This window comes from Apaloderma vittatum, unplaced genomic scaffold (genome assembly GCF_000703405.1).
Source record: "Apaloderma vittatum isolate BGI_N311 unplaced genomic scaffold, ASM70340v1 scaffold21870, whole genome shotgun sequence".
Classification (NCBI taxonomy): Eukaryota; Metazoa; Chordata; class Aves; order Trogoniformes; family Trogonidae; genus Apaloderma; species Apaloderma vittatum.
The window spans coordinates 8,963-28,379 of record NW_009694227.1 but is presented as its reverse complement, the minus strand read 5'-3'; the positions used below and the strand labels follow the sequence as shown (position 1 = coordinate 28,379).

General features: G+C 40.4%; 1 protein-coding gene across 1 annotated transcript in view; it reads right to left on the bottom strand.

Moving 5' to 3' along the window:
- Positions 1 to 18,688, bottom strand: part of ATP9A (ATPase, class II, type 9A) — a gene marked incomplete at its 5' end in the record, with an annotated part of 47,114 nt that extends 28,426 nt beyond the window's left edge. The window contains 9 exons of the mRNA XM_009866987.1: positions 546 to 622; positions 3,510 to 3,585; positions 4,939 to 5,019; positions 6,136 to 6,230; positions 6,810 to 6,861; positions 7,684 to 7,742; positions 14,563 to 14,671; positions 18,108 to 18,221; positions 18,544 to 18,688. Of these exons, the coding sequence (XP_009865289.1) occupies positions 546 to 622; positions 3,510 to 3,585; positions 4,939 to 5,019; positions 6,136 to 6,230; positions 6,810 to 6,861; positions 7,684 to 7,742; positions 14,563 to 14,671; positions 18,108 to 18,221; positions 18,544 to 18,688 (808 nt within the window). The remainder of the gene's footprint in view (positions 1 to 545; positions 623 to 3,509; positions 3,586 to 4,938; positions 5,020 to 6,135; positions 6,231 to 6,809; positions 6,862 to 7,683; positions 7,743 to 14,562; positions 14,672 to 18,107; positions 18,222 to 18,543) is intronic.
- Between the last annotated feature and the right edge of the window lie 729 nt (positions 18,689 to 19,417).

Here is a 19,417-nt window from a genome sequence, read left to right as displayed (position 1 = left end):
ATATAATATTCACAAAGGGAACAAACTACCATATCCAAAGAGCCGTGGCCCACTAGTCACTAGTCTCTTTTAAAACACTACAAACACACTTAAATTTATAAGCAATACTGTTTCCAGCTTATTTAATAAGATTTCCATCCTTTGGAAGCAAAGCAATGCATGAATAGGTGTGAGAGGATTCACGCTGCCAGAAACTGCAGGCTGTATAAACGTGCCTGCACTTTGTCTTAGCTTTGCAATAATAGAAAAATACAGCAACATAACCTTTCCTATTCCAAGTGGAACTATCTCATTACAACCACATATACCAATGGTTTTACCGATCTTAAAGTTAGAAGACACATATACAACAGATAAAAAAAAAGGTTAAATAGGTTCTGCTATGGTAACTATCTTAAATCGTAGTTTGGAAGATGTAAATCATTATTCCTATGAGGTTGTCCCTACAGTGTGCACATACAGCATGTGTAGGGATTTTTTTTTTTTTTTAAAATTACAAAGTTCTGCCCCTTTTTATTTATTATCAGACTGTTTCCTCATCATACCTTACTTCTTGGGTTTGAAGTATTCATCACGCTACGCAGTTCCCGTCCAGTGTAGAGGACAACTCCCACAACAGTACCTAAACAAAAGAGAGTGTGGGTCAGCCGAAGAAAAACAATCTCTCTTTGTTTTCTCTATAAAAATAGTTGTGGGATCCAAAAGGCAAGACAGTAAGTCTTCAACCACACTGCCCGTATGGTTGGACTTGATGCAGCATCACAGACTGCATCAACTACTGTGCATGGAAAGAGAAGTTACCTGCTTTGCTCTCTCGACTTTCCCTGACCCCACTGTGATGTCAGCTGTCCCTCCTCACTGTAAATAAAAGCTTTAAAGGATGAAGGATTCCACTTTGAATCCCACTTAGGTGTGAGTAAGTTTGTCTTACACCTTTCATTTTGTGTCAAAATTAAATCAGTGCTCTGAGCTACAGTTCTTTATTGGTTGTCATAATCAGAGTAAAACCAATGAATTCCAACAGCTTTCACAGACAGAATTACTTTTATTTTAAAGTCTACAGATTTCTTTAAGTATTTATCTATAATTGCTGTTCCCACCGCAAGGCAAATCATACCAACTCCTACCTTACTGTAACAGACGGAACTGCTGGGGGCCTATCAGTGTATTTTAATGCTATGCAACAAAGTTCTCCCTTCTCACAAAAACATAATACAGTTTAGCACCATAAATTATTGGTATTCTACAGATTGTCTTAAAGACTTTGCAAAATGATATAAATAAAGTTACCTACCATCAGGAATTTAAAGGCTGATATTGCCAAAGCATGATTTTTTACTAGAAAATTACTGTAAAAATGTGGAAAAACAAGACTGAAAAAAAGCACTGCTGCAAACACATTGCCTTTTTATACACTGCTATTCCCCTGCTCCCATCAACAGTCAAAGTTTTAACAAGCTGCAAGCGAATTATTTTTAAATAAGACTGATTCGAAAGAGGTGGTTTCTAAAAATATGCTGGAAAACACTCCTTTAAAAACAGAAAAAAAAAACCCAAAAAACAACAAATCACTGGAGCCAGATGGCAGGTGGTGGTAAGATCATCACAATTCAAATCAGCAGATGGCACAGCTACTTCAAATTAACCACAGTCAGAGTCAGAGCCATTCATGCTGCAGCAGATGGAGAAAGCTACATAGCTCTGCTTCGTCTTACAAGCAAAGGCCGCCCCAGTGAGATGGCATCACCACAGCTTGACAGCTTTCACTTATAGAGGCAGAAAAACAATAGCCCCATTTTTTCCCCAACAGAAATATCCTACAACATGCTATTATTGCCATAGGAGAAATAAAAATGAGTATTATATTGATCAAGTCACTCAAAATGAGAGATAAAACTGTGAGGGCGAGGAAACCGTGTGAAGGCACACTGGTATATATAAAAAGAGTGTTTCTAGTTGTTTTACGGCCACTCAAACCAGACTCCATTGCAGAAACCATTATGAGAATATTTGCAAATGTTATTCCTCTGAACTGAACTCACAAAGATGTCTATTTACAAATCAAAGGAGGACTGGATTCAACCAGTAACTTCATTTAGGCATTTAGTTGCATGCCTTGATTCAGTCGACGAGGCCACCCAGGACTTCTGAACAGCACCCAAGCAGTGATCAGGGGCAGCGGCATGTGAGCTGTGCCCTCCTTCGGGGAAAAATGTCAGCACCCACATCATGTACCCTACACACAGCTGGGCGCACAGCAGAGGAAGAGCTTTTACCCTCAGCAGGCGCTGGCTGTGAGCGTGCTGTGGGCAGGAGAGCATTTCCCTCTGACTTGAGCAGAAAGTTTCACTGTGACACAGCCCCAGTTAGGCTCAGCCATGGCAGTGCGAGATCTGCAAGGCTTCGAGAGCTGGTACAAATCAAAGCTTCAATATTCAAGGCAACAAAGCCACCCTGGGGAAAAGGTACTGTGAGGAGAGGAGCCCTATAGGACAGAATTATAAGAAAAATGGCTTTCTCTTTCTCCATCTATTTTATTCAAAAGCACTATGAGCTGACTCATGCACTAAGCAGCCTGACAGGTATTTGAAGCTGCCTACATGTGTCTACACTCAGAGGGAAGAAGGTAGGCTACCTACTGCATGGCAATTACTAATCTATAACCATAATTTACTTCATTAAATTGTACTTGGACAACTAGTTTTTTATGATCCCTTGGTCACAGCACTGTGGCAACACTAAAGTATTTCAAAGAAGAGTCAGAGCAGGATTAGACAGAAACATACAGGAATAAAAATTTATTCAGTTTTCTGCTTTTAAAAGACCAAATCAAAATCCTTTCAGTGCTTCAGAAAAAAAATCTTTTGAAGTTGATGTTCCTTCACATTATTATTAATTCCATGTACACCTAAGGTACTGCACTGTGAAGTCTCTCCATTTAGCAACTTTAACCCCAGAACAGAATTTCACTAACCCAGCTATCACCCTGCAAGCCTTGCAAGTATGCTGGACAGGAGACGAGCAAAAGTTTTACTTTGACAAGCTTCTACAAAGAGGGCATTTATTAACCTCAGGTCTTGGGAGCTCATTGTATACATAAACCAAAATCTGTCCAAAAATTTTTTTTTTTCCTTTTTTAAAAGTATGTAAGATGAACTCAATGGAAGCACTTACCTGGAAATCTTTCATCTTAGCTTCTGTTACCAGAATCTATTTGACACCATTTCTGTTACAGATTAGGATGTCAACAGAGAGAGCAATTAAGTGCTATTCTGGTCCTAGATGCTAAAGTGCCCAAAGGCCACTCCAATTCTTTCTCATCTAGGAATGTCCAAGAGGCAATTAGATGTCAGTTCAGCTCCCCAGAGGTGTTAGGACAAGTGGGAAACCTCATTCTAACTGCTAATTTCTCCAACTGACAGAGATTACTATTTCATTACAAAAAGACCTTTAAAAATTGTTAACATATTCCCTTAAAAAAAAAAAAATTACACATGCCTCCATCTTACCTGATGCAATCACTGTGCTGGCCCACAGGGTGTTTTCTATGCTTAAACTTTCATTCACTGAAGGGTCACTGTCCTCCTACAACAGGATAAAAACAAACAAAAAGCCTTGTCAGCAGTGTAAAAGTGTGTGACAGTTACACAGACGTGTTTGGAGAGGGATACTGGGAGTGTTGGTAGATGAGTTCTTGATAAGATGGAGAATTTTCATAAACCCAAGTAAATCTCTGTCTGGGTAAAGAACATGAGCACTTTGCTTCATTTGTCAGAAGATGTGGGGAAAAAAAAGCAACAACAAAAAAACTCTCCAACTATTAAGGTACCTCTGCCTGCTGAAGTCCCCCAGGAATCATAAATGGGAAAGCGATTTGTCAGCAGCTCTCCAGAGACTACAAGAAAATGTTTCCTCACTTGGCTCATGTAGATTAATAACATTTTTCCTCCTACTGTAAGATCTCACTGAGAACCTGTTTGGACTGCTCAGTGGTGCCCGGGAAGTTGTCTTATACACACCAGAGAACAGAAAGCACGGTTCCTTTTAGGCACCAAGATATTAATTTTACATGATTATACATTTGTGTGATAAATCAACGTGCAGGTTTTATACAAGAACTGTCTCCCCAAGCCACTCAAACTCCTCTTCCATGCCACTACAATTAAATCAGGTTAAACCATGCCACATAAAGATAAAAGGGTAGATTTTTTTTTCTTTCCCCTAAAATACCAGCAGTAAGCTGTAACTGTCTCTTATTTGTTACAAAACAGTTTGTCTCCTGAAATCTCCCCAAGGGTATAAGGTGAATCTCTCAAAATTTTCATAATCCCACTGAGAAGGATAAAACCCAACCTTTTGCCCCAAGTAGGCACAATGCATCTTCCTAGCAAGTCAAAAGATGTATATTTTTTAATGGAGATATTTCAGCGACTCTGAGCTGCTGCCCTCTGAAACAAGGAGTAAATGTAACTATATAACTAAGTACACATAGGTTGCGTGCAACAGATGGCAAAAACCCAAATGACTTAGAATTATGACTGCTATTGCCTGATCTAGCTAAGATCCCCTGACTTCTAATAGTTAGGGGATTTAAATTCTACAGAGTCAATGGTGATCCAGATTTACTTCTGAACTGGGACCATGAATACGTAACTACCAATCCCCGTCCGAACGTTCAGATCTAATACCTTCAGAGTAAGGTCCTTAATCCCAAACAGCCTATGACATTGTTTCCAAGTCAAAGCTTTAATAACAATATTTTTGTTTCAGATTTATTTAAAGGATTTTATGAAAGAAAAAAGAAAAGGGAAGGCACATAGAATAACAAGATAGACTTCACTATTTCTCTTGAAAAAATCTGGCATGCAGGTAGCATTCAGCAGGTTTGCACAGCAAACACTGCATATATGATTTCAAGCCTATGTCAGCAAGACTCACCCTTGTGAAGGTCCCCACGAAATTATGAATATCAATATTGGGTTCTTCTGCATATACATAAGATCGGATTTGCAGTAGGTCCTATAAAATAGACATGTTTTAGCAGACCGACAACCACATTTGAATAACTTACAAATGTTTCTACCAAAATACTTTGAGCAAGAGTTACTTATCAGGTTAATTATTAAATCGTGTTAGCTCCTGGAGCCTAACTGTCTAAGAGAAAACACTATTTGTGTACCATACCATCTTGAACTGATACCTGAGAGACTGCCAGGAGTTGCTTAGATGCCAGTGCCCCATAAAAGAAATTTTAGCCTGAGGAATCAGGACACTTATTTCTCTGTGGCAAAGAAGGTTTAGACTAGTCTTCCATGGAACACCCTATCACTTAGTATTTAATTCAAGATGCCAGTGTCACTAGGTTCTGTGGTGACAAGAAGATATGCCAGTTCTGCATAATGTTTTCACTGCTGACTCCTACACGTACACAAACTATTCACTCCATGGAGAGAATGACTGCTTCAAAGTCTTTGTATTAAACGAATTTCTTGCACTTTTTATAGATAGAACATCAATAAAACAAGTGCTCTGATTTCCTCTTCTTTTTCAAACAAACTACTTTAGCTAAAGATTTTGGGAAACAGCATGTCTGATGGAGGTTATATGCTTATTTCATATGACAGGGCTTCCATGGTGACACTCCTCCTTTCATACAGGCGAACTGTGAGAACTTAACGGCCTCTGGAAGCCACTTCACAAAACTGCATGGATTTTGCCCCTGAACCTAGTGCAAAATAAGGAACGAAAGGGAGCATTTCAGAAGGAACACCAACAAGGGTATCTACACTGCAATAAGACTATTCTGCAGTAAGTTACTGCAGTGGTCTCTGGAGAGGAAAAAGAAAATAGGAACATCCTATCACTAGCCACCTCCTGCTGCAAGGTCATTTTCTAGCTGCCAGCCTCAGTGGCTATCTCCAGCTCTGTGGCAAGCCAGGCACTTGGGAAAAGCTGGTTTACCCTGATGTTCTTTGCTGCCAGAACTAATTTGTAGCATGCACTAAACTCGGCACAGAACAATAATGCATTAACCTGTTTCTCAAAACAGCCCATAAACTGAAGCACCTGAATATTTGTCAGGTGAAACAGATAGGTGTGTTTGCCAAGTAGAGCGTTTTGTAAAAGGCAGCTTACAGCAGCAGTTGGCAGCCTCTGAGTACAGGTAACGGGCAGACGCAACTTCCAGTCTGTCTCACCGTCCAGCTGGTCAGTGCGAAGGAAGCAAGACCCTGTGGATTTTCAACATCAGTCAGCGCTCTTTCCAGATCTGTCTTAGGTACATCTATAACTTGTGAAATGGCTTCATATCTACCACACCCTTCTTTCTTTGGAAACAGTATCTGATTTCAAGTAACACTTGTTAGTAACATAAGAATTACATTTGCTTTCATCACACACTCATTTCCTTTCACCAGTCCAGAATACAGTGAGACTCTGCACTGTACCTTTAAGACATCTGAAATGTTCTCATTAGTCTCTATGTTTTCTAATCCTTCTGATCAAACATTTCCTTATCCCACACTTAACAAAACAAACCTGAACAGCAAGTAAAATGATTTACATCTAAACCACAAACTATTATGCAACCAGATTCATTTACCCTGGATTCAAACACCTACATTTTTTGATAAGTAAACAAAACCAGAGTTTAACATGCCAAGACGTAGTGGTCCATAAAAGCATCTGAGTTCTCTATCCTGCTAAATTTTTCCTATTATCTATTGCTTTCACATTTCCAAAAGATAATTTACTCTAAACAACCAGTGAAAAGTTAATGGCTATTTTAAAAATTGGTTCCAGATGTTTACCATTCTTCTCGGATGTCCTCAGGAAGATCATGTCAGCAGGGACTCGCTGGTTCTGTTAGGAGAAGAAAGACCATTATTGTGCACATACCCCTGCACACGCGTGCAGCCGCCTTCCACTGCCCCACCGTGACAAGCAAAGGGGATATGGAGGGGAAAGATTTCTTTGTCAAACTGAAGCTTGCTACTCATTTTGCTTTGAATCCTAAACTCACTTTCCTGCAGAATTCCGAGTGCAAAATAACAACTGGTGCCAGATCCCACTGACCAGACCCACCAACAGCTAGGTTTACAAAAGGGCTAGTGAGTAATTCTAGAAGTATGAAGAAATTTTAAACTAATGCTGCTTTCCTTTCAAGAAGTCCCCTGCTAGAAATAAGCATGTATCTAGAAGCTACATCTACCATTTTTCTCCTTTTTGTACTACATATTTTCATACTAATGGTTTTAGAGGTCATATCTGCTTGCACAGAGAGCATGTGAAAAGAACTCAATGAATCAGAAGCCACACATAAACTCCTAAAAAGGGGGAAATATATCTGTACATACCAGCGCGTACAAATGGATCGCTATGTTGTCCAATACTTGTGTGGTTTACACCCAAAGCAGCATTTGGATACTGCATTTGTATCAAGTATTTAACCGGTGGAAAAATTAGGTTATAGGTACATATCTACAGACTTGCTCTATTTGTAAAGATGATGATGCTATTTTGATGGGGCAGGGGAACTCTGAAGCGTGATCAAATATTGTAATTAGTGTTCAACACTTGACATTCTAAGCCTGTTGCAAAACAAATATTACTTCAAAATATCTCATTTTCCATGGTCCTTCAAAACTAGTACTTTACATAGAAAAGATACGCATAAAGGCTAACCTTTTCAACAATGATGAGGTCGCCTACTTGTATATTAGAGCTCTTCACCTTGACCGTCCCTGCAAAGGAAAGATATCAGTGCATCAGAGGAGCAGCCACAGGACAGAGTTTGCAGGTGCCGTGCAGTGCTCCTTAACTCCCTTCCTTCCACTTCACTGCTCCAGGGAAAACGGGTAATGTTTCTATCACAAGAATTAGGCAATGCTGCCCTGCAAAGCCTTATCAAATCCTATCAAGCCTTACCAAGCTGAGTGCTCCCACTGGGTGAAGCAGTTGTCTCAGTCCGCAAAAAGGGATGACAGAGTCTCATCTAACAGCTCCAGACCTCAGCCCTGGATGCAGAAATGCCCCTGGTCACTCTCTGGTGACAACTCTGAAACAAGCCCTTACAGGTTTTTGTACTGCTTAACCCAGAAATTTGAAAATACTTCCAGAGTCAGGCAGACAACAGAGCAAGAACAGCAAAATCACAACAGGGAACCATCAGCTTCGGACACCTTTTCCTCATGTGGTCGAAAATTTAAAGTTCAACTCTCAAGGCAAGACCTAGAAACCACAAGTACAAGGGACTCATCTGAAAAACGGGGCTCTTTTCCTTCTATGCCACAGCTCTTGTACCCGGCCCAGCTTTACCACTTCTCCTGTGCCTCCTGATGGACATAGCTTGAACAAGCCTGGCAGAGTACAGGTCTACAGCAAACACGTAAATGTTTATTTCTTTGCAGCTGTCGAACATTTCCCAGTTGCTTTAAAACAGGGGATTAATTTAACAATTGGCTAGTAATTTCAAATCATTAGCCAGCTCTAGATTTGGCTTCTCTGACTAACTAGTGTTTTATAATCAGTTAATTTGAACCCTGCCTCTATGTGTCTGTCTGTTACATTTCAACAAAAGCCTCTTTAATCTGCTGCGATTTGAGTGGAAGTGGGGGAGGCACGTGGAGCTCACTCCGGCACAGACAACACTCCTACTGTACCTCAAAATTCATGGGCTAACTGGCCAGATAGCAGCTCAGGGGGAAAGGAGAAGGGGGAAGGGAGGGGGAATAGAAATTAGTACAAAGCACAAAGGTCACTAGGATTTTACTACTGGCAGTCCCTTCATTAGCATCCTTCTCAGGATATGCTTCAGTGTTTCTGCTCCAAATTAACAATGAAAGCCATTCTGGGCTCCCAGCAGCCTGCTGCTTTGGTGACACACTGTGTGCTTAACAACATGCTTCATCACTGCTGCTAATAAACGCAGACTTCCTTACATGCTGTAATTATTCCTACAAATTATAAGCAGTCATGGCCCATTTCACAAATATCTCGTAGGTCTTTCACAGATTCTGGGTTTTGCCTTGCGAGATTTTTAGGTTAAGGAAAAGAAAAAAAAGAAAAAAGTAAACAAAATGAATGCTGGACTAAAGACATCTCTGCTGGGGCAGGAAGCATACCAGGGATTAAGAGTCCATTACGCAGAGGCTTGAAAAGAAAAGCCGCACTCCAAGAGGATCCGAAAAAGCATCCCTGGCAGTCTTCTCTATGGGCTATACAAAGTTAGGTACTATGACACTAAAAGGGTCTGACAGATAACATCTCTTCCTCCCCTTTTAATACGGTTATTCACAAAACAACAAAAAGTGCTTTTGAATATTCTCCTGTGCAAAGGAGGAAAAAAACCCCCAAAACCTGCGTGCTCTCCACATGCAAGCAAAGCAGTTCCTAAGCCACTGTGCAAAAAAAGTTCTTAGCAGGAGAGGTGGATTTGTTTAACTATATTTTACGTATTTCTCCTACAGATCACAAGGATTTATTCAGTGCTGTCAGTATAGGAAATACTATCTGCATAGTTCTAGAATGGCAAATTATTTTTTTAGTGCTTTCCTTAATGATGCAAATTCATGCTGGAAAAGAAAAATTAATGCCTGGACAAAGTTACAACACAATGATTTCATATCACTATGCATAAAAGGCTTTTTGGATCATTATTCTGAAAACAGTATCATCTGCTTTAAAGTTTTTCCAACATGAGAAAAATCAAAGCAGCTGGAGCAGATTTGTCTTGTTCAATAACCTCAGCTGTTTTAAGCTAAAAGAAAGAGAGGATCTTTCTAACCAATACACTTTTTTATAACTCCTGTAAAAATGAGATGCCCTTTTTAGGTAGCAAAGCTAATTCTGCTTTTCCAGCCATACTCTTGGCCTCTCGTGGATGACATCTCTGCAGTATGTACCACATGTCCTGCTAAGAAGGCGTGGGACCAGATGTTTCCTTTGACTCAGAACTCCCATAAAGCAACTTACTTGAATTAGTTTTATTTTGATCTTGGGAATTCTGTAATTCCTTCTTTTTGCTGTGGGGAAACTACCTCCTAAACATTAGCTAGTTTCTTAAACACATATGAGAAAACACTAATAACAAAACTGCTTCATTTCCCAGTATTGCTCTGCTATTAAAATATTTTTGTAGTAATAAGTTACTGCTTTTATAAATACATCTAGAAGTGCTTTCTCTAAATAAACACAGGTTTATTTAGCACCTACAATGCTTTCAGTTTGTATTTTCTGAGGTTTATCAGAATATAAGTCAGTGATTAATAATTTTTGAAAGTAACTAGTCTTGATCTCTCATTTAAAAAAATCTATTCTTAAAATTCAATTGGCATTTGTTTCATTCTTTGCTGTATCCTCACGTATTTTTTTGAGGACAAAAAAAGTGAATACAATAAAATGAAAATAGTTTGTTCCTGTTTAAGCTATGGTCTTTGAAATTATCACCAAATCAGCCTGATGGATGTAGCATAAAGCAGATTATTTAAAGTATTAAACATATTAGCCAGAAGACATGCCTTTTTCTACCATGCGAGCACTTAAGTCAAGATTTCACAATAGTCTGCAGAGCGTCACTAAGGTACAGATCAAAACACTTAATCTGGAATTAAAGATGAAGCCAGAGGTTTATTAAAACAAGTTAAATGCATTTGGGGAAGGAGAAAAAAAAAACAAACAAACCAACAAACGCTTGTTTGGACGTGCTGCACCAAACTTTGGGCTCTTGCAGCCTTATGCTGCATAAACTGTGGAGCGAGGACTCAGAGGGTTTGGGAAAATATTGTTTTTATATGGCTGGTAAATGCCAATGATCTGTATCTTAAGTAGCACCCCTCAGTAGGAGGTCTCTTCCCATTTCTTTCTGTGGAGTTTCTCTCTATTATGCAGTGTTACCCCAGGAAGGGGGTGCAAGAGAAGAAAAACAAACCCAAGAATTTGCAAGCACAGTTCTAGCTTTCTATCAAGCAGAAAGTCAGCACACAGACTTCTGAACACAAGGAGGCTTGTAGGTTTATGAATAGGGGATTGAAATTTGATTATTTTTTATTACAATCCAAACAACTGTCCTTTAAATGGAGAGCCTTCCATTAACAAAAAAAAAATGCTTTCTAGAAGTCCACTCATTTCATCATTTTGGAACATAAATGGATCATATCAATAGAAAGAGAAAAGAGGTTCAGGGTGGAGATTTTCTGATGTTATGTAAAGTAAAGAAACACAGAAAATACACTGCTCTGCCTCACACTGTCCTCCAAAAAGATTAGTTTCTGGAATTCAGAAACTATATTCAAAATAAAACGTGATCCAAAGAGGATTCTTCCTTCTTCTCTACAAAGCAAGCAGCTTAGTGCATCTTGAAAAGCTTAACAAGAAGAGAGCATGAAAAAAAATTTTCACATACAGAAGCAAAGCTGCAAAACCAAAACACCCCCCCAGGGGTGGGGGACCAGGCTGGCGGGTCTGCTGGAGCTGCAGAACTCCCAGCCCACGGCCCTGGCTCTGCCGAGGGTGTAAGGAACAGCACACAAAGAGGACAAGAGGATCCCAATTCGGGAAAGCACTTAAATCTCTGCTTCCCTCTATCCCTATTCAAAGCTGCATATAAGCATGTGCTTAGGTCTCCCTGTCTTCATTCAGAAATAAGGGTGCACTTAGAGCCATGAGGCTGCACTAGGAGGCCAAGGTTGGAGATGTGAAAAACTATTCTCCAGCCACCTTAACTGCAGCTTAGCGCAAATATTCTGATAAATAAAAATCACTTTTAGAAAGCTACCATTAGATCCATTATAGCCAATCTTCAAGTGAGCAGTGCTCAGTGTTGAGCCTCACCTAATCCCCCTTCCCCAAAAACTGGCTTTAGTTGGCAAAGTATTGTGAAGCTTTAAAAAAAAAATATATATAGCAACATTTGAGAGGGCTTTTGTGCATCAGTACCCTTCTGCACTGCCCGTTTTACAGTACAGGGCTGTGCCAACATCCTGAAGCATGAACTGTGCTACTCAGCAACAACAAAAAAATTAAATAGCCCGTAAACAGCCTGTAGCTTGTCAACTACACTGAAAATTAATGGTGAAGATCAACTGTTCTCAACTTAATTTGAGATTTGCTGCTTCTAACTCTGGCCTAATGAAGCGCTTCCTTGAAAGCTTGACTACTTTTCCTAACTGTACTAATAGATACAATAAACCAAACCCAACAGTCTTTCATCCCACAGCCATGGTGGACTCACAAGGTACTTCCTTGATCCCATGTGATTCTTAGAGGTGCTAAGGTTTTAAACAGTGGAAAAGTAGATGCTCAGGTTTCCTGAAAAGCTTGATTAGTGAGATTCAGCCAGAGACAAAGCTCCTTTTCTCCCCAAAACATGAGACAACCATAAATAACCTTCTGTGTTTTTCCTACTCTAAACTATACTATTTCTACACCAAATTTGTGTTAAATAACATGGCTTAAGATTTTCGGCTAGTGCCCAGCTGCCAGTCCTCCTTAGTTTCTTTCACAAAATCAGAAAAGTTAAAGGACTGGGGGGAGGGAAATCATTCATGGGAAACGTAATAGCAATATGAAAAGAACTAAAGGAGAGGTCAGGCCCCTTACAGATCATTGAATAGAATCCAGAAGGCAACTCTTTTATATCTTTAAATAGATGTAGTACACCCCTTTTGGATGAGGCTTTTGTTGGTTGCCAAGCATTTTAAGTGTTGTAGTAAGAACATGTTATTAAAAGGGGATTTAATATTCAGAAACTCAAACTCCAGAGTTCAGAGTTACCTCATAATTCCCAGCATGTGAAATATACACAGCCCTCAGTAATTACATTTAAAAAGCAGCCTTATTCTTAAACGTACAAGTGTTGAAAGCAGCATATTTTTACTACACCTAGTTCACTGCATCTTAATTCAGGGGCATAAACTTTTATAACAAAGAAACTGGAAATGAAGAAAAGAAGTTGCTTAAATTCAGTTCATTCCCTTTTTAAAAACAAAACCCTGGCTTCATCGTCATTGTCATGGTATTAGGAGTAACTCCATAGTGAGGCAGTATTTGATTTTTCAAATGAGAATTTAAATGTCTTTGTTAGGTGCAACACAGCTGCAAACAATGGCCAGAGCCAGGGATCAGATGCAGCTGAGCTGAGGCCTGGGCTCACTTACAAACGAGGTCTCCAAACTCCTCACAGTTGGAGAAAGGTGCTAAAGATTACGTATACAAAAAAAAAATACAGAAAAGACATTGCCAATACTGAGGAATTAAATCAGTCACTGTTAACGGAAACACACAAAGGATGTGGTAACATACCACACAGCCTCTTTTAGCAAAGTATTTGCATGATGTAAGTGCATACCTGGTACATCCCAGAAAAAAAATATGAAACTCAACCGGTACTGCATGTTCAGCAAATGATGGAACATGTCAGGATGTCAACCAAGCCACCTTAAATTTAAATGTGGACTCACAAGCTCCTTAAGTACAAGGAGTACTTGTGCTTAACTATTATTTGCGGTATGCGTGCTGAAAGGGTCCACAGCCTCAGACACTAGAAGACAGCCTACCTTCATCTTCATCACTTAAATCTACCCCTGCATCACCAGCTCCTGCCAATTTTGTAGACCTAGATTTACTTCTTCTTCTATAGTTCTTCTGCAAATTATCTGCCTGTTTGGATCCTCCTCCCTTTTTTAAGCACGTATTTGTTGTTTCTATTAAAGAATATGAATTGGTAGCTTACAGGAACCCTTCTTACATCTGTCTGTCTTATGAACAGGGTTAACAAGCAAAAAAAACACATGCAGGGGGAATAGATGCACTATTATCAAGAAAACTTCACAAACGAACAAAAGCCCGAACAATGTATCATATCTACTATAGCACCATTATTGTTTTCTTCCTGCAATGCCATTTGCTGTATTTGCCTCTCCTTCCCTTCAGCACTGCAACGCTACAGAGCGCTTCTCTCACGTCACAGCTTCGCAGGAAGGAAGAAACATTTCCCTTCTGGAAACATCCACCTCCACACCCTAGAGCAATTCGCATCCAGTTTCATTTTCTTTGGTGACTCCAAACCCCCAAGAAGGGGCAGTAACTGGGAAAGAAGTTTTGACCTACGCTGGTTAGGAGCAAGTAGAGTTTAAAAACATCACATCAGCCACCTGGAAGTTCAACCCTGCCCAAGCAGGCTCCTAGACACGTAAATGCACTGGCTGCCCACTCCCCATGCCTCGAGTCACCAAGATGACGCTCTGAATTTATCTGAAGCAATTAACACACCCCCACACCCCTCACATTAGCTGCGCATCTCCCTGGGAAACCCTCAGCCAAGCTGAGCATCCACCGCAGCCCAGCGATGAGCCATCCACGAGGAGCCACCTGGACCCCAAGGCCTCTGCAGCAGCAGGAGCGGTGGCGTGGCCGCAAAGCCACGTGCCTGCGAGCCCATAACCCCCTCCCCATTCCCTGAACTCTACTTCTCCGACTGTCAGCAGCGTTTGATTGAGTTGCAACCCCTGGTGCTGCCGCGGCCGCGCCGGGATGGAGCGGGCATGCTGGAGCCACCGAGCCGACCTCTCGCTGTGAGCTTGCTGTAGATCTGCGAGTTCACTTCCTTGTCGCGCATGTAACATCTGATCTCCTCCGCGGCCTCTCGGATGACGGTAACGGCAAGCACAAATCCCTAAATGGGGCACGGGGTAGCAGGGGGGTAAACAGAATGGATGAAAAGGTCAGGAAAAATCACATCTGCCTCCAATAAGAGCAATATTTGTCAGTACCGGTGCCAACAATCTGCATTTCCTTATTCTATCTTCTCTCACTAAATCATTATAGTGATATTATACACTGCTGTGCAGAACTCCCAACAGCAAACTGACAACAATAATATGGTTGTTTCTCAGTTTTACTGTGATGCTCTGCCAGTACCTCCCCAAGCAAATCTTTGTAAAGTTTACCCGAAGAGTGTAAATAACATTTTGTCTCCCTTCACAGGTGAGTAACCAAGACTGAGAGGGGTTACACAAAAGCCCAGTGTAAGACAGGATCCTTCAAATCTCTGTATTGTGCCCATCACAGAGCCAAAGTTAGCTCACCTCAGCTGGGAGACTTTTTTTACACAGAAATTTTATATAACCTCCTTTTTATATATACAGATACAGAGAAATACTTCTATGTGTGTTTTCATGTACATGTATACACACACTCAACCTACCCAAATAAGCACTCTGAACATATTAATGTGAACTACTCATAGTATAATTATACATAGTGTAATTGTCTGGTTATGGTGTCAGTCCTACTTATCTATGGATATGAGCAGTCTTTTCATTTCCTCTTGTCATAAGGCAAATGCTCACATCGCATACTTTACTATATTACAAAAATAAGAAATAATGCAACACCATGAAGACATTTTTTTATTAGGCAGTATTCAACTCAGACTCACTAAACAGTTAAAACACTCATCCAGTACAAAAGAAAAATGAACTTTTTGTAACTTGTATTCTTGAAAACTGCAACCATGTGCTGATTATCTCTGTCAATAAGAAACTTTTTTTATTGTAAGAAGCAGGCAGGGTGATATTAGAAACTGAGGGTTATATGAAAGAGAAACATGAAAATGTCTGTAAATATCCACCTAACCAAACAGGAGATTTGGCCAGTGGGTGGCAATTTCCAGCTTTAAATTACTTCGTTTTTAGAAAGAACAGTTGTGCACATACCTCCAAAACCTCTACACACGAGTTGTTAAGCTGTGCACAAAAAACTTGTGAACCAGAACTCCACAACCACCTCAGGAAAGTCTTGCTGTGGAGCATTGCCAACACTACTCGACACAGTAACAATTCAGTTTCTCCAGATTTTTAAAACAAAGAAAAATGATGAAGAATGACCTAAGAGCTACTAAGACTGAAGGAGAACGGTTAATTTAATTATTAAAATACTGAGGTACACTTCACCTGCCAGCTCTCACAATCCTATAATAAAACTATTTAGTCCCTAAGTCTAATACATACATATGCATCTAAATACACAAACTAAATTAATTAATATCAGTCTTGCAACACAACATAGTATGTTTCCGCAGTAATTAAAAATGCAGACACATGAAGGAAGCCAAAGATGGGGGGCAATTATGTTTTTTAAAAATGCTTGTATTCAATCCCATATTCACAAATATTGAGAGTAAGAAGCTCTTAATACAATATTTTCAGACAAGTGTGCCATTCTGCAGTGTTCAGGACCACAGTTGTCTGTTTTGTACCACACCATGGAGGATCTCTTTCCCATACGCAACAAATCCAGAAAAGAATGAACTTTTCTATTTACAAGTGGCATTTCTGCATTTCCCTAGAAATTCCTAACCGCTTTCCAAAATAAAATTAACAAAGCATTAGTAATTTTCAACTTGTTTCAGCTGTTTGAAGAGCTGTCAAATAATGACCCCAAAATATTCCCACATGTGCCAATTCACTGTGTCATCTCATATGTCCTTCCATCCCCAACACTCGTATTAGCAGCCAGTAATGAACAAAGACCTTTCTTATTTTGCTTTCTGGTAGTTCATAAGGTAAATTCTCATTGCTCACTTGGCACAGGCAAGTCACAACTGCCTGTACAAAAGAGAAAACCTCTGTGTGCGTATATACTATACACACAGGACTGGATGTTTCAAAACTAGTGTTAGATTCTTACAGCAAATGCAATACAGCACACACCTGAGAGAGAATTCAGTGAGATCCAGGCTTTAATTCAAACACAATTTTAACAGCAACATCCCAGAGCTACCCCCTTTACTTCTTTCTGGCTTTTACCAGAGATTTCATTGTGCTGGAAGTCTAAAAGGCAGGAAAAATTTCCTTTTCTCCTCCTCAGCTTCATCAATAGAGCCATAAATTTCTATCATCATAATTTCTAAAATCAGTGCACGAGCAGTGTCTTAGAAGAGCCCTGTGCTTTTTTAACCAATTTTCAGTTGGTTTGGTCTCATTTCTTCAACGCAAAAAGGATGTCTATCCTAGGAGATTTTCAAAACTCAGGTTAACTCACCTCACTAAATTTAAAGACAGCCCTGCTTTGAGCAGTTTGACCAGATGTCCCTCTGAACCACAATTATTCTACAATACTGTGAGCTGAAATGCAGCTGAAAAGTTACTCACATGGAATGAGAAATAATAGTTTTACCGAGATACATGAAAAAAAGTAGACAGGTACCTATATTTAAGCATTTAAGCAGTTGTAACTGGCTGATACAGTGCATTTTGGACATTTAAAAAGCCCATTCTATGAACCTATTCCTCTTTCTGTCCTGTGACAGCACTGGAGTTACTCCTTCAAAACTGATTATTATTGATTTCCTTTGATCACAGGTGAAACACATGGCTATCAAAGGGCAAATAATTCACAGGAAGAAAACAGTACCTGCACCTTGAGCAAGTGCGAATGAGTATGTGTGAATATATGTCTATAGATTTATTTTTATATGTGAGAGGTTTGTGAAGGGGTGTTTCTAGATTTTTTCACTTGCTTTTTACAACGTGGTTAAATTATGAAGCAGCCTTTTGACCTACTCCAAGGCCAGAGGTCAAACTGTTTGGCAGGGGAGCGTAATTTGCCATCATTGCGCATATGGCCGCTCATTAAGGTCACTTTTGAAAGGTGCCCTTCGGTCCTTTGCTGCGGTTGCCAGGCTGGTCTGGGCTCCCACAGGCGCTGGCCCTTGCATGATCACCCTGGGAGGGCACAAACCCCACGCAGACCCTCCATGAGTACACCCTAAGTTCAGACACAGACAAGAACAACACACATATTGCTCCAGTCTCCATTCGTTTTCTGATGTTTTTCATGAAATCCTGCCGCCTCTGCAGTCACTGCGGCCAGTGGAGAGAGCTCTGTGCCTGTTAACAGCCCACAGATGAACAAATTGGGGCAGAATCCTCTGGCATCCCTGTCAAAGGCCAGAACAAGCATTTATGCTACAGTGTGTAAGGAGCTGGCCTGAAGAAGCAAGCTAATAAAATTATTTAAGGTGCAAACTTATGCCCTAGAGAAAAGGCAGCAAAAGAAATTTCATCAAAATGAAATTTTCTTGAATAAATAAACCCTAAATTACCTACCAGAGGAACCCAGTATGTGTAAAGTGCACCAAGCCTCATTTCAACAACAAATTGAGAGCAGGCCAAAAGCAAGAAATAAAGGTTGAAGAAGTATTTGAACTGGTTAAACAACACCTAAAAAGAAAAAAAAAAAGGGAAATTAGGAGGGAGGAGATTAATGGAGTTTAGAAGTTATGCATATTGAACTGAATCAACCACCAGCAACGTTTCTGCACAGTTAGATACTTCTGTCTTAAAGCAGTCCTGGACATTCAGGACAGAACCATGTCTGGGTTGCTGCTGCTCTAAGGCAGCCTTTGTAAAACACCCACCAAACACAATCCGAACTTTAATTATTTCCTCAGCCTTTAGGTTCTGGATCTGTCTACTGTAAAACCACTCAAATTGGGGAAAGCATTGGGGAAGGATGATGAAAAGCAACTTTCTTCACACTTACCCCAGGGAGAAATGTAAAAAAGTTGTATTTCTGATTGTTGATCACATTGCGAGGGTATCTCTGGTCTCTCTTCTCTGGATGGCCAAGCCAAACAGTACGAGGCCTTGGGTCTCTCCTGCCACAGCATCTTAAGCACTCACAACACCTATAGAAGGAACATTAATCGAGTTAATTCTTTAACATGTTTCTCTGACTCACACACAGACATATCCCAGACCCTCTCTATCAGGCAGGCAGAACAGCTTCTTCATCTGTCCCTCATCACCCTTCATCTGTCAATTAGCCACCGTATTACAGGCATCTTAAAAGCCAGAGCCTGATTTTCTACCACTACAGACACTCCATCTGCTAGAGTCCTTGCCTGCCTGCCTTGCAGTCCACCAAGTTACAAGCAAACACCTCGTACGGTCCTGAGGCTGTTACTCAAACATCACACAACCACGTGTTCAAACCTGGACAGGCCTGTGTCAGTTCTAGAAATCTCCCTGCAGCAACAAGGGCTGGGGAGGTTCCTCGTTTTGCTTTCAAGAAACTGATGTGGACCAAGGTCATCCCTACACTCAGTCTGTGCTGGCTGCCAGCAGAGCTTCTGCCTCCTGTGCATGGACGGGCTTCAGGAAGCCAGGAGGTACAGACAGAAAGGTCCCCTTGCACTGCTCTGGGATTGCAGCTCTTATGCCAGAAAGCTTCCATTAAAAAAAAAAATAAAATAGCGACAGGTGCTTTATGTTATTTATTCTGTTTCCTTGTCAGCGTATGGAAACTCTCACAAACAAAAGGGGGCTTTCTCCTTTATAAACTGAACTTAAACTTGTATGTAAACTGATCTCATAAGTCCTAAAGAAAAGAAGAAATGGGGACAGAGATCGTCCTT